This window comes from Rana temporaria, chromosome 6, assembly GCF_905171775.1.
Source record: "Rana temporaria chromosome 6, aRanTem1.1, whole genome shotgun sequence".
In the NCBI taxonomy this organism is placed as follows: Eukaryota; Metazoa; Chordata; class Amphibia; order Anura; family Ranidae; genus Rana; species Rana temporaria.
In genome coordinates this window covers 121,831,541-121,846,782 of record NC_053494.1, presented here as the reverse complement: position 1 = coordinate 121,846,782, position 15,242 = coordinate 121,831,541, and the positions used below count along the sequence as shown (strand labels likewise).

The 15,242-nt window shown below is 39.2% G+C and overlaps 1 protein-coding gene across 4 annotated transcripts in view; it reads right to left on the bottom strand.

Moving 5' to 3' along the window:
• The window catches only part of PARD3B (par-3 family cell polarity regulator beta), a 1,737,215-nt gene that overhangs the window by 638,031 nt on the left and 1,083,942 nt on the right, over nucleotides 1-15,242 (bottom strand). For 3 of the 4 annotated variants that reach the window (XM_040357288.1, XM_040357287.1, XM_040357289.1), the window contains one exon: nucleotides 12,061-12,348. In XM_040357288.1, the coding sequence (XP_040213222.1) occupies nucleotides 12,061-12,348 (288 nt within the window). Of the gene's footprint in view, nucleotides 1-3,866; nucleotides 4,339-12,060; nucleotides 12,349-15,242 lie in introns of those variants that run through there. The other variant, XM_040357290.1, reaches the window with a different exon arrangement.

Sequence of the window (15,242 nt, the reverse complement as noted above, 5' to 3'; positions counted from 1 at the left end):
GCGGCCGATAAAGGGTTAATACCACCCACAACGCGCCTCTGCAGAGACGCATTGCAGGCGGTATTACCGCGATTTCCATTTGTTTTAAATGGGAAGGAGCGGTATACATACCGCTCCTCTCACTGCTCCAAAGATGCTGCTTGCAGGAAATGATTTTCTCTCCTGCCAGCGCATAGCCTCAGTGTGAAAGCCCTCGGGCTTTCACACTGAGAAGGCTGGGCAGGAGTTTTTCAGGCGGTATAGCAGCACTATTTTTAGCGCTGTACTGCCTGAAAAACTCCTCAGTGTGAAAGGGGTCTGAAGCATTAATTTATTTACTTTCTTAACCACTTATGGACCGCCCTATAGCAGATATGCACACGCACTGTTGGCAGGCCACTTCTGCTGTGATTACTCACAGCAGAAGCCGATTTGTGGGTGCCGGGCATTGGATGTCTGTCGCCCCCCGGCGATCACGGGGGAGAGATACAGAACAAGGCAGAGCTCTGTTCTGACATGGGGGAAGCGATGGATTTTGTGTCCCTGCAAAACAGGGAATATAATCCATCACTTCCCTTAGTAAAAGCAGCACACAGTTTACACAAGAACACTGGCTAGCCACACAGTTAACCCTTTGATCACCTTAGATGTTTAAACCCCTTCCCAGCCAGTGTCATTAGTACAGTGACAGTGCATATTTTTTAGCATTGATCACTGTGTTAGTGTCACTGGTTCCCACAAAGTGTCAGTAAGTGTCCGATTGGCCGCCGCAATATTGCAGTCCCACTAGTCACTGATTTGCCGCCATTACCAGTATAAAAATAAATAAATAAATACCAGTATATATATATATATATATATATATATATATATATATATATATATATATACACCATATATATATACCAGTATATATATATATATATATATATATATATATATACATATACCATCGTTTTTACACGCTATAACTTTTGCGCAAACCATTCAATATACGCTTATTGGGATTTTTTACCAAAAACATGTAGCAGAATACATATTGACCTAAATTTATGAAGCTATTAGATTTAAAAATAAAAATAAAATATTGGATATGTTTTGTAGCAGAAAGTAGAAAATATGTATATTTTTTTTTCAAAATTGTCAGCCTTTTTTTGTTTATAGCACTAGCAAAATAAAATAATGCAGTGGTTGATCAAACACCACCAAAATAAAGCTCTATTTGAGGGAAAAATATGCATACATTTTATTTGGGTCCAGAGTTGCATGACCACGCAATTGTCAATTAAAGTAACGTATTGTAGTGCTGTATGGCAAACAAAAACATCCTGGTCATGAAGGGGGGTACATTTTCCAGAGGTCTAGTGGTTAAGCCAGCCTATTTTAAATTACCATATACTGTATATGATGTCATTAATATCATTAATGACATCATATATCATTAACAGCTAAAGGCAAGAATACTGTGCACAGTGTTGGTTTGTTTTGAAGGGAAACCCTCAGGCTTTATAAACACAGTGGGAATGTAAACCAAAAGATATCAAGAAAAATATGTATTTATTTACTAACCATACAAATTTTTAAAAGAAGAATATTCCTTTACAATACATAAATATGAGCATCATTCCTTGTACATGTAACATTATAGATGGTATAAAATGTTTTGTCAGGTGGACAGATACACTTGTAGTAATTTCTGTGGCTATGACATGCACTTAAAATGTGGGAAATTCATGTATTAATTTGAAGATGAAAAATAGAGAGAGAGGGTTACCATGTACTGATTAGCTGAAAATTAAACCAATGCTGTACAGCATACCATATTGTATACAATTAAACAGCAACAGAACCAATCACAGCCCTATTGCACAGAAAGAGAATCGACTTACAACAAATTTAATAAATATTGTAATTAATTAACATAATCAAAGACACGTGACTAATATTTTGCATTAAAAAGATCATGAATTTAATATATGCACGCAAGTGTAGTTTTGGCATGTATATTTATGCTGTAAAAATGCTAAAAAGTGTTGAGGTCAGGATGAAATCCCAGAATCCTTAACTAAAAAAGAAAGCAATGGCAGCCACCATATTTCAACCTTCACAGGTATCTTTTAATTACATGCTACCTGAGCTTACCACAGTTCTCCATTGGACTGACATATGCAAAAAGTTTGGAGGTTAAGAGGTATGCTTCATTGGCTAAATTAAGTTATTGCATTTTAAAGGAATCATACAATTCCTGCATAATGCCTGATGAAGGAACGCAGGCCCAGATTCACAAAAGAGATACGACGGTGTATCTCCTGATACGCCGTCGTATCTCTGTTTTAGGGTCTTCCTAACTATGCGACTGATTCATAGAATCAGTTACGCATAGTTAGCCCTAAGATCCGACAGGTGTAATTGAATTACACTGTCGGATCTTAGGATGAAATACCTCGGCCGCCGCTGGGGGGAGTTCGCGTCGTAAACCAGCGTCGGGTATGCAAATTAGTAGTTACGGCGATCCACGATGGTTTTTCGCATTCGCTACGTCGCTGCTAGTCTAGTTTCCCGTCGCAAAGTTAGTTGTCGTTTTTGTTGCCCTAACTTTACACAGCACATGTATGTGCTGTATAAAGTATGGCCGTCGTTCCCGCCTTTGGAATTTGAAAATTTTTGGTCCTTGCGTAAGACGTCCGGGAATACGAAAGTAAGCTACGCACGTCGCCGTTCGAAAAAATTACGTCACTTCGCGCAAAGCACGGCGGGAATTTCAAAACGGAGCATGCGCAGTAGGTCCGGCGCAGGAGTGCGCCTAATTTAAATGGCACACGCCCCTTTGAATTACGTGGGCTTACGCCGGAGGCCGCCAGCGTAAGTTTTCATGCAAGTGCTTTGAGAATCAGGCACTTGCGATGAAAACTTGCGGTGGTGTAACGTATCTACGATACGTTACGCCGCCGCGATTCTACGTGAATCTGGGCCATAAAGTCCAGCTCCAGCTTGGGCCCAGAATAAAAAATAAAATCCCTGTTAAAAATAACAGTTTTTCAAGCACTGTCCTACGCAGACTCACCGGTTTGGAAATCCAGCACCAGCAACGTTTCTCTAAAGGATCGAATGACACCCAACATTATTTAATAAACTTTCTGTGCACCCAGGACATCAAGGCCCTACCCTACCCATGCCCCAGAAAAGATGCTGATAGTCATTATGCAGATCCACCCACTGCCAAAGGAAAGATACAATAAAGAGGCCCAATTATGCCACTGGAACACACAGGATCACAGTAAAATTATAAGTATATAGATTTTGTAAGGCCTACAAGGCTATTTCAGTGCGTGTGTGGGCAACCAAGCTCACTCATAGACTTTAAGATAGCCAATAAAGAGTATCTCACACGATCGGTTCGTCTGATGAAAACAAACCGATGGATTTTTTCATCAGATATCATCAGATATCCGATATAGCTGACTTTCATTAGTCCTGCCTACACACCATCGGTTAAAAATCCAATTGTGTCCAACATGGTGACGTAAAACACAACGATGTGCAGAGAAAATGAAGTTCAATGCTTCCGAGCATGCGACGACTTGATTCTGAGCATACGTGGATTTTTGACCGATGGATTTCTCCCTTAGGTGCCTGAAGTCACCTACAAGATTTGGAAGCCAGGGGGGATTTAAAACTTCTGAAGTAAACTCAAAATTGAAAAATATATTTTAAATGGACATGTTAACTTTGCCATCACTTCCTTATTTATATGTGGAATCTGAAACTTTATAGTGTACTACACTATATGGGTTGGAAACTGGAGAGTGCACAATTTGGTGTAGTTCTGCATAGAAACCAATCAGCTTCCAGGTTTTATTGCCAAAGAATAATTGAACAAGCTGAACTTAGAAGCTGATTGGCTACCATGCACAGCTGCACCAGATTCTGAACGCTTCAGTTTTAGTAAATATCCCCCTATATGTACAATCGTGGATACAGCTCAGCTAACTCTATGGTAAAATCAGAAAGGAAAACAAATATTACAGGTGATTTAAAGAAGTGTTATTTCTCATTGTGCAGTGATTCTGCCTTCATGTAGGAAAAAAATCACATCACAAAAAGTGTCAGATGACAGACAGGCACAGGCAAAAGAGGGACATGATCACTGCCAACAGAGAAGATTGGTTTAGGGTGATTACAGATTTAAAGTTTTTTTTTTCTATGAATTTGCTTGAAATACATGTCATTAATGTTCATGTATTTCAACTGCATGTCATCACTCATCTAAACCCTACATGTTGTTTGTGTTGAAAGGACGCTCTGTGACTCTGCGCTTCCACTTGCACTGTTTTTCAGATGACAGCGAAGTGCACTTTCCTGCATAAAACAAATGCATTATTATTTTTGAAGAATTTAAGTTAATAGCAACAAAACTGAAAAAAAAATCCTGGAAAATAATAGTTTGATTGACAGCTATTACAATTGATCAGAATAAAATAAGCTACAGAACAAACCTGTTTACTTAAAGGTTTAGAACATGCTTGGGGATGCATTACTAATATGACAATGATGATTTAAAATACACTGTACCTGAGACATCCTGAGCAATGTTTTCATTTAAAACAAAAAAATTATATTTGACAAAATTAACTTGTTTGTGAGACCAAACTCTAATGCCCCGTACACACCATCACTTTATGTGATGAAAAAAAAAACGAAATTTTCTGTGAAGTAAAAAATGACGTTTTTGAAACTTCAATTTTCAAAGACGAAGTTGCCTACACACCATCGTTTTTCTCACAATGTTCTAGCAAAGCGAGGTTACGTTCTCACCACTTTTTCCATTGAAGCTCGCTTCATAAGTAGCTTCTGGGCATGCGCGGGTGAAAAAACGTTGTTTTAAACGATGTTTTTTACTACACACGGTCAATTTCTGTGAAGTAAAAAATGACGTTTTGAAAAACGACACATAAAATTGAAGCATGCTTCAATTTTTTTTGGTCGTTTTTTACAAGACATAAAATGATGTTTTCCCCCACACACGGTCAATTAAAGTGACGTTTTTAAAAACGTCGTTTTTTTTCATCACATAAAGTGATGGTGTGTACGGGGCATAAAACTTGCATGTATGAGAACAGATAACAGTAATTATTTGTATATTCTTAATAAAAAAAAAATAGGAAGAGCCATGGCTGGATGTGCATACATGGACACCATTAACCGTAGCCTAGAGCGGCTGCAACCACAAACATATCATGTTGCTAACTGTCTGTAACAAACTAGAGAGTGATAGGTGTTCCAGAAGCTGCACATCAAGTCAAAGCCTGCTGTGTCTCAAGCCCCGTACACACGACCTCGCAGTTTTTCAGATGGAAAACTGCCCAAAAACCGCCGGACAAAAAAAGAGAACCTGCTCTTTTTTCCCACCGGGATTCCCAGCTGACTTTTTCCCACCGAAAAACCTGGCCGTGTATACGAGAAAACTGCCCGTTTTTGGCAGTTTTCCCGTTGGAAAAACTCAGATGGAGCATACACACGGCCGGGATTCCTGGCCAAAAGCTCTCATCGTAGTTTTCCCATCGTAAACCCGCTGGTGTGTACGAGAGAGCAGATTCTCTATTTTCCTGTTGGGAGTTCCGACGGACTTTGACCCGTTGGGAATCCTGACTGTGTGTACAGGGCATCAGCCTGGACCCCCGCCATACTGAGACTGCCATTCACTACCACACACTTGACTTGATGTGGCGCTTTCGGGACACCTATCACTCGCTACCATTCATACAAAGGAAATACTGCACTTGTGCAAAAAAATCATACATATGAAATTAAACCACTACAGTGTAAATATCCAGCAGCACCACTAAAGTGAGATATAATGACATTACATAGCATATACAAAAAACAGTGTTGCACTAAACATAAATCTTGCTCATGAAGTGTTACAAAACGTTTTTGTAACACTTTTTGAGCTAAATTCATGTTAAGGAAACATTGTTTATTGTATCTCTACCATTGCCTGGAGTGTAGACAAGCTCCCTTCCTGGCCAGCACTCCTAGCGGTTGGCACAGGACTTTACATACAGTCTGAGCAGCTCACACACCACATATCTTGGTTAAAAGTTTCCAAACTGCCACAGTGGCTACCAGTGCAATCACTGTCCTCACAGTTGTCCCTGAAATGAAGCACTATGTCATTTTAGTTCGCTCATTTTGGGTCTGTATACGTAGAAGTGGGCTGGTAGCAGATTGAAGGACAATTTTCTCTACTTTACCAGTCACCAGTTACAGATGTTCTGATAAACAGTGACCAAGCTGTCACTTTCAGTCTCTCTGTCCCCTGCATTTGGCATGACTTGTATGACAATTACATCTAGCAATGTTAGTGTGATATTATAGGAGGATCGTCATCCTTATTACAAACAAAGACACCTTTAGAAATGTTTAGTTGTAGAAATCTACAGATGCTGATAGATGATTGCAAGATTTATATTCTTTGCATGACTTATTTTTCGTTTCTTTCTCATTTTTCTCATGGTGACCATTTTCACAAAGATCAGATACATCTATCTCCCTTTACTTCCTGGAGCTTTACCTACAACTCTAGGTCTGCCACCTAGAAAATGTGGTAGGAATTTCCCAGGATGCAGCTGTGATGCCCTGATTACACCACCTGTGCCTCGCAAAACCAGGAAGTGGAAAAACAGTATTTGTACGTAAAAGCAAAAGATGTTTGTTTAACTAATGAATGTACGATGATCAGCATGCAGAGCTGTTTGCTGATGTGATTTGAAAGGGGGAAAAGTCCACTTTGAGGCCAATCAGTCAATTGGTATAAGTGGTGGGCTGCGGAAGACAGCTTGTCTAGAGGGGCAGGACATATATATCTAGTCCTGTCAACAGCTTTCTTCAGTATTTTTCACTTTATGATATAAAAATGTCTGTTCTCCAACTCTTTCCAAAACCATAGAGACTGGCAGCACATACAGAAATAAACCAATAAAGGTTCCAGGGCACAACAGGTTCAAATGTTTATTTTGTCTCTTGGTCCAAACCTACACAGTTATAAAATGCTACCGATTAGGAGTGACCTTGTGGTATGATCATATTACAAAAAAGTCCTGCAAATAATATTTAACTTCTGCTTGATATGATTAAATACCAGAGCGGCTACGTGTCTGTTTCAAATTTTCAATTCCTGTGTAAACGCTACACTGGCACTACCACTTTTATCATTCATGATACACAATACTGATTTCCATGTTACTTCCTACACTTCAAGTGCACATTCTGTGGATGGACAGAAGACATATTACAGATGTCATGCATCACATGACCACTAGACCAGGTAGACTGCAGAAAGTGGGTTGTCTTATCAATTCAGTATTTTCAAAGCAGACATGAATCACCCAGATGAAACAGATAGACCAAGACTCATCACAACAGAAATATAACACATGTAATGGTTTTGAAAATGTCACTTTTACTTTTCAAGCCTGGCAATGTAGATCATGCACCAAAGATTATCATGCAAATGGTTTTCTCATATGAGATTTGCTTTAACAGTATGAGAATAGTGTATCTGCCTATGAAATGGGACACTGTTTCTTCAAACTTCCAAAATGGTTGTATAAAATGGACTTATTAGATAGAGTGCTTACTGGAATTATTCAGTACAAATACTTGACATAACATACAGTATGAAGCAGTTAAACCTTGGAAAAATTGTTAAATCAAAGCTTAAAGTGAACCTGTGTTTAGGACATTCAAGTATTTACATATATTTACAATCAGTAATGATCCCGAACCCTTGAACCTCCGCTTGCTCAGCGGGGATCGCTCTGTTGATCCCCCGCTGAGCCGGCGGATGTATTTTCTCCGCTCTCCCCTATGGGGGGATCGGATGAACATGGACCGTCTGTCCGTGTTCACCCGATCCGATCCGCCAGACGGATGGAAAAGTAGGTTTTTCCTCCGTCACACTTTGGTGGATCGGAGTGGGTCGGATGTCAGCCGGCATGTCACCGCTGATATCCGCGGCTCCATAGAGGAGCACAGAGCGCCTGTTCAGGTCCGCCTAAAAAACTGGCAGGCGGACCTGAACAGGCCGCCCGTGTGAAAGAGCCCTTAAGCTGAGTATACACACAGAGTTTTTTGTTTAACCAGCGGGTTGAACGAAAAAAAAAACCCTCACAGATCCCTGAATCTATGCAAGCGATGTGGATGCAAGGAACGCTCTCATTTTGCTATTGTATTCTGACAGTGGGCACTCCATCCCCCCTCCCATCAGAATAAAGTGCTCAGTGCTGGCTGATTGAATGCTGGTTTTCTAGCAGGACAGTTCAACGGAAGCCAACAGGATTTTGGGAAACAGATAGGGCTACATTTGAATCAAAATACCCTAAAGTAGTTCAAGCCTTTACTTCAGCAGTTTAGCTCATCCTGTTCATTCCCTTTTAAAGCGTATTCAGCTGTGCGTGTTAACAATATGTAAATACTTAAATTTACATAGCCTGGCCACACGTTCACTTTAAAAGCTAAATCTGCCTTCTCAGGAAAATTGCATTTACAGTCAGGGAGCCCCAACAGATAATAAAAAAAAATGTGCAGCTTTTGAAAAACATTAATAATGAATAATATAATTGTTATACCTGTAGACCATTTGTGACACCCCCATCCCCAATACCTGGCCAAAAAAACTCATAGTTAGAGTTCTTTCATCTGCCTTGTTGCCATGGGTGTCCGCCGGTAGGGGCAAGAGGGGGCAAGTGCCCCCCCTGGAATCAGGGATCGGCAAGGTGTCCACCATAAGCGTGTGCACAGGTTTTGTCTAGCTCTGCATTATACAACAGAGGAGGGGGCGGGTTATTTACAGCCGTTCAATGCATACTGGCATATCACACACCTGGGATCTGCACCCTGTACATAGCATACGCCAGAAATAAATTCTGCCATTTCCCCTTTAAAAATAAGTATTTGCGAGTCACAGCTAAGCCCTCCCTTTCATGACATTGTCAAAAGGGGGTAGAGCATGGGTGACCTTAAAATGATGCCCCCCTGAAAAAACTTCTGCGGACGCCCATGCTTGTTGCTAGAACACTCTAGCCACTCATTCAAAACTCCAAATATGCATGCTATACTCTCTCTTCCCCTGTTGTAGAAACATCTGGCCTCAGAATTGCTGCAACAGGCAGAGTGAGATAGTGCACCATGCATAGATGGGGTTTTGAATGAGGGCTAGCGTTCAGACCTGCAATGCTGGGGGTGGATACAAGGCAGGATGGGGGAATGCTACCTAGGGGAGTTTTTCTGCCAGGCTTTGTTGGGGAAGGGGGTTTCACTAATGGCCAATAGGTATGGCAATTACATTAATTACATTTACAACTAAAAAATATGAAAGATTATTTTTTTTTACTATGTATATGTTAGACATAAGTATGAAATAAGTTTCCAACTTTATCAAATTGTCTGCAGAAACAGAGATAACCAAATAAACCACTTTAAATATTACTAGAATTTATTTTGCTGATTTGACAAACATAAATGTATTCACAGAGAAAAGCCAGTCTTTTACAATGCAATCAATCATAATGCTGACAGCCATCTTCCAATCAGTATCTTCTAGGCATTAGCTAATCAAACACTGATTCCAAGAATCTACTCAGCAACGCAAGCAGTCTAAAGCCACAAATCAATTAGACAAATTATAGCAAATTTTTAGAACACATTTCATGCATGATAAGGTATGATGTCAACATGAAACAGTTGAAAATAGAACTTCACAAACAAAGTAACATGCATATTTAGCTTTACTGCAAATCATTATGAATCATAGCATACAAATTTGATGAATACAATATGTTACAGTTAAAGGCACAGTGACTTAATAGAATAGGAATCAACAGAGGCAAATAATTTGTATGTCCTTTTCCTAATGAACTGATTACCTAATTCCTATAAATACAGATTTAATCTATGAAAAGTTTGCTTCCACTACTAAAATTTTAAATCTTATAAGAATTTTAATCAATTAGCGTATTCAACAAGGCAGTGAAATTAGCAATAGTAATATGCGTAGTGGAGTAGCCACAAGCTCCAAATGATCTTAAGTCAACTCATGACACTGGAGAGTGGCAAAGGATGGGGTTAGGGTCTCGAACAAAGTATGTGCGCATGCATGCACCTTAATGCTTAGCTCATCTACTGCCCATGTTACACTTTTAGATTTACTTTTAAATAATATAGAAGCAATAATTCCATTAGTACCTGTATTAATCCTCCACCAAAGTATGTTAGAATCAAATTATAAATAAGTCAGTATAATTAGGGTTTAGTCATTAGATGGCCATTGATAAAAATAGCAGATTTCAGGAAATTATGTCAGTAAATTGTATTGGTAATAAATGATCATATGAGGCAGCCTCAATGTGTTTAACGTTAAAAGAAAGTTAATGTTGTGGGTGGATATATTTACTGCTCCCCTCATACACTATTTGGTAAACCAAAGGACTGGCCTATCATTGTGTTTCACAGTATACATAAAGATCACATACCAAACACTTAAGCGTATACTGGCTAAAAAAATGGGGCCATCACCAATACAATTTAAAAAAAATATTCTGTTCCCAATTGTGATCCATTTGAGACATTATTGACAAATATCTATGATAATGAGGGCAAGTTGCTTGCCTGAAAATCAAAATTTATAGTATATTATTAAATAACACTAATAACAATATGACAGGAGAAAACAGTGAATGAAGCACTCTTTACTGCTTTTCCAAATCCACCCTTTAATCAGTGATTTTACTGAACGTCACAAATGTGTTTTCTGCATTGAGGAGGTAAGTGTATTCTGTAAGTCATACTTGTCCCCCCTGTGTCCTCTGCTGGAACTGCTGCAGAGAAAAACGTGCTCCCCCTACAGGACAGTCACTGACAGCACGCTTCTTGCCAATCTTCACTGTATTGTTTGGACTGAATTAGTTGGCCCCCGAATTTTTTGTGGGGATAACTACATCAAACAATATCTCTAGGATTGGAAACTGTAGACTGTGACTGTAGAGAAAGCAGGTATTTCTCTGGCACATTTCAAGTGGAGGACAAAAGTAAATATAATTTAGAGATTACACTTGTCTCTCGAAGAGATGCAGAGAGCAGCTTTATTGAGTTCTCCTTTAAATACTGTCATGTTTTTATCTAGATATTTATGAAGGAGTTTACAACAAGCAAATTCTATGCATGGAATGCCCTCAAGAACAAAAATAGATAGATTTTCAGAAGCCGCAGGTATAAAGGGTGATTTGTTTTGCTTTGTAACCAGCACAGTCTTTTTATCATGACGAAAAATCAAGGCTTTTGTTGGCGGCTTATAAATATCCACAAATGGCTGGGTGCTTAGCGGGATAATATTCAAAAAGCAGCTAATCAATCCAGCGGCAGTGAATAAATTGAATGTCTTTTCCACAACACAGTTGTCTTTATTATACGTTCTCTGAAAACATTCATAACCTTAATGGTTAGAGAAAATACAACATGTGGTAGTTTGTAGCCCACTTCCGATTCCACAAAAGAAAGTAATGAAAATACACAGTATGTCTGTCCAAGCCAAACACACATGCACTGATAAAAAATATTATTTTATAACAGAGATTTGAATGCCATGGTCGTGTCCATTTTGTGTCCTGGATCAATAAATAGTAACACAGCAACTTCAGTGTGAGGAGCACAAGATAGAAAGTTCTTCTGTCACAACGCAACAGGAATTTATCATTTTTTTCAGCAGTGATTGCTTAGGCTTGTTTTTTTTTTGACTGCTTTCACAATCATTAACCCATTTTAAATGGGCACATGGATTAAACACTGCTGCTTCCTCCCTACTCGGCTACAGCGAAGACTTAGAAGGGTAATCAGTCTTGTGAGCAAAGCTTAGATCCAGGATACAAATGCTATCTTCCCCCAGGCTAATTGAAACGGCATGATTCCTCACAGCAGGGATAAAAGGTAAAGTGTAATCATATGCAATTTTTCATACAACTTCATTTAATGAGCATGGAGCCATCAAGGACCAAGTGATCAGATGTGTTTGGTAGTGGTTATTACCTGTCATCCATTTCCTGTGCCTGCTGCTTCTTGTTTATTGTAGCGTAAATGTCTTGGACTTGATCCCTTTCTGAAGCAGGAGCAAGTGGGTCCCTTGTGTAGCTATAAGCCCTAGGCACTGTAGGAGAATAAGGCCTCTGGGAGCTATGGCCATGAGGTGCCTCCTTAAAGTGGTTTATCTTGGCATAATTAGGGTCCATATCATCATCCTCCATAGCATGACTTGCATTGAGGTCAAATAACACTTTTGCCTGTTTTTCACGTATTTCTTGATGCTTTGAATTTATCCTGAGGGGAAAAAAAGAAAGTAACTATTAACCTCTTAAATGGATGAGCATACATTGTTATATAAATACCTTTGATACTACAGATGATCGAGACTGAAGAAGAGAATTGTGTGTTCATTTACAGCTGCATGTACAGTACAAGAAACCTCTACTGGCCTAACTATATACAGTAGATAGATAGATAGATAGATAGATAGATAGATAGATAGATAGATAGATAGATAGATAGATAGATAGATAGATAATTTGTTTCTCAAAAAAGAAGTAACTATAAAATGTCCTCTGTTGCCCTGAAGAATTACCTCTACAAATTTTGCTATTGTACGCTGATGAATGGCTATTTACAAAAGGGAAGAAATGTGTGATAGGTATGTGTGTACCACTATACAGTGTTGTCAGAGGCACACAAAAGAACACAATAGTTCCAACCGATTTAAAGCCCAACTGTAGACTTTAAAGCGCCCCCAACCCACCAATTGTGGCATCCCAGCCTCTGTTAAAAGGAAAGAATCTATACCCATTTTTTACCAAATTTTGGGTTAGGTCTGATGGTTTCTCTTCTTTGCCTGTCAAATGGTGTCTCAAGAGAGGGAGAAGAGCCGGAGCTGCCTTAATAAAATACTTTAAAAACCTGTGTAGTGTGTCATTTTTGTCACTTTTTTTGGGGTGAATGGGTAGGGGTATGATGTACCCCATACTCATTCATCTAGGGTGGGGGATAGGATCTGGGGGCCCCCTTCTTAAAAGGGGTTTCCAGATTCTGATAAGCCCCTGCCAGAAGACCCCAACAACCAATGGCATCAACATAGGGACAAGGTGCTTTGGGGTGGGGGGGGGGGCGCTAGCTCGTTCCCCCCTTTACTGACCTGCCGGGCTGCGTGCTCGCATAAGGGTCTGGTATGGATCTTGGGGGGACACCTATGGCATTTTTTGGGTGTGAGGGTTCCCCTTAAGATCCATACCAGACCAAAGGGTCTGGTATCGTCTTGGGGGAATCTCATGCAAAATGTTTTTTTTACATTTTGGCGGGGTTCTCTTCTCAGCATACAAGTCGCACCACAAGTCGGATCATCTTAATCCGACTTTTGGTGCAACTTCTATTCAAATCAATGTTCTCCCATAGGGAACTATTGATTTTGAATAGAGGTAGAGAAACCCCAGATGAGGCTTAATGCTGTTTATACAGCGTTAAGCCCTGTTAAACCCTGTTTAACATCTTTTACCGGCGTCTGGCATTTAACAGCTCTAGCATTGGAGCCGCAGAGCGTGCTGGTCCTGTTTTTTTTTTGGAGCTTAAAAATGCCAATGCTTGTTACAGCTCATAAAATACCATGGTGTGTATGAGATCATTGAATAACAAGGAGTGGCATTTTTAAGCTGCAAAAAAAGCGCAAAAACGCTGGTGTAAAAACATCCATGTATATGAGGCCTAAACATACAGCCAGAGCTACAATGGAATGGTTTAGATCAAACCATATTCATGTGTTAGAATGGCATAGTCAAAGTCCATACCTAAATCCAATTGAGAATCTGTGGCAAGACTTGAAAATTGCTGTTCAGAGACGCTCTCCATCCAATCTAACAGAGACTGAGCTATTTTGCAAATAAGAATGGGCAAAAATTGTCACTCCTTAGATGTGAAAACCTGGGAGAGACATACCCAAAAGGACTTGCAGCTGTAATTGCAGTGAAAGGTGGTTCGACAAAGTATTGAATATAACATAAATGTACGCCACACTTTTCACATATTTATTTGTAAAAAACATGAAAAACATTTATCTTTTTCCTTCTATTTCACAATAATGTGCCACTTTGTGTTGGTTTATCACATAAAATCCCAATAAAATACATTTACGCTTTTGGTTGTAACATGACAAAATGTAGACAATTTCAAGGGGTATGAATACTTTTCAAGGCACTGTATATGTAAACCATACCTGAATAACAATTTGTTTGATAAAGAACAGCGTATTATAAATGAGTACCATGTTTTGTTTAACGAGTAATTCCACTTTTGTTGGAAAAAATAAATAAATCATTCCCCTCTGGGTGATCTATGTACATTTCAGGGATTTTAACAAACTTTGTTGCAGATTCCTACCTTTTGTTATTCTGAAGAAATACCTGTGTGTTTCTCGGTGTCCATTTGGAAAGTGAGTCTAATGGGAGTGGTTTCATAATTATTAATCAAGCTACTGCACTTGCAGGGCTCTAATGAGGAAAATTGCAAAATCTGCATCCCTTTAGACATGATTTCGTATTGGGAGTATCTCACCAAAAATAACTTTTTTGTTGAAGGGGGTGCCTGAAATCTGACTTTTATCTTAAAGCAGACTTCTGAGAGAATCAGTAAGCCAATCACATAAGCAGAAAATGATGTTTCTGAGGGGTGTTCTGTACACATACACATAGTATAGTATTGCATTTTACAGAAAATGACAACACTGCAGACTGAAAAGGAAAGGTCATTTTTAATAACATTCAATTACAATAAGACTTGTGCCACAGTTGTATATGCTATATTATTTGTTTTTATTTGCAATTTTTTTCCCCACAAAAGTGGAGTTACTCTTTAAATAAGATAATTGTTATCACCCTTTTCCATTCTTTGTACAACCAATCCCCTGTAGCTATTTTGCAACCACTTCCACCAGTGACAACTGCATGGCATTTCTCAGAGAAAACTTCCTGATGGAGAAAACAGTGGACCAAGCCTGCATAATGTTTGTTAAAATAGCCACTTTTAGGCCTTGTACACACGATAGGTTAACCAGAGGACAACAGTCTGAAGGACCGATTTCATCGGTCAAAACCGATCGTGTGTGGGCCCCATAGGTTATTTAACCATAGGTTAAAAAAAAGCCAACTTGCTTTAAAATTAACCTATGTATTCCT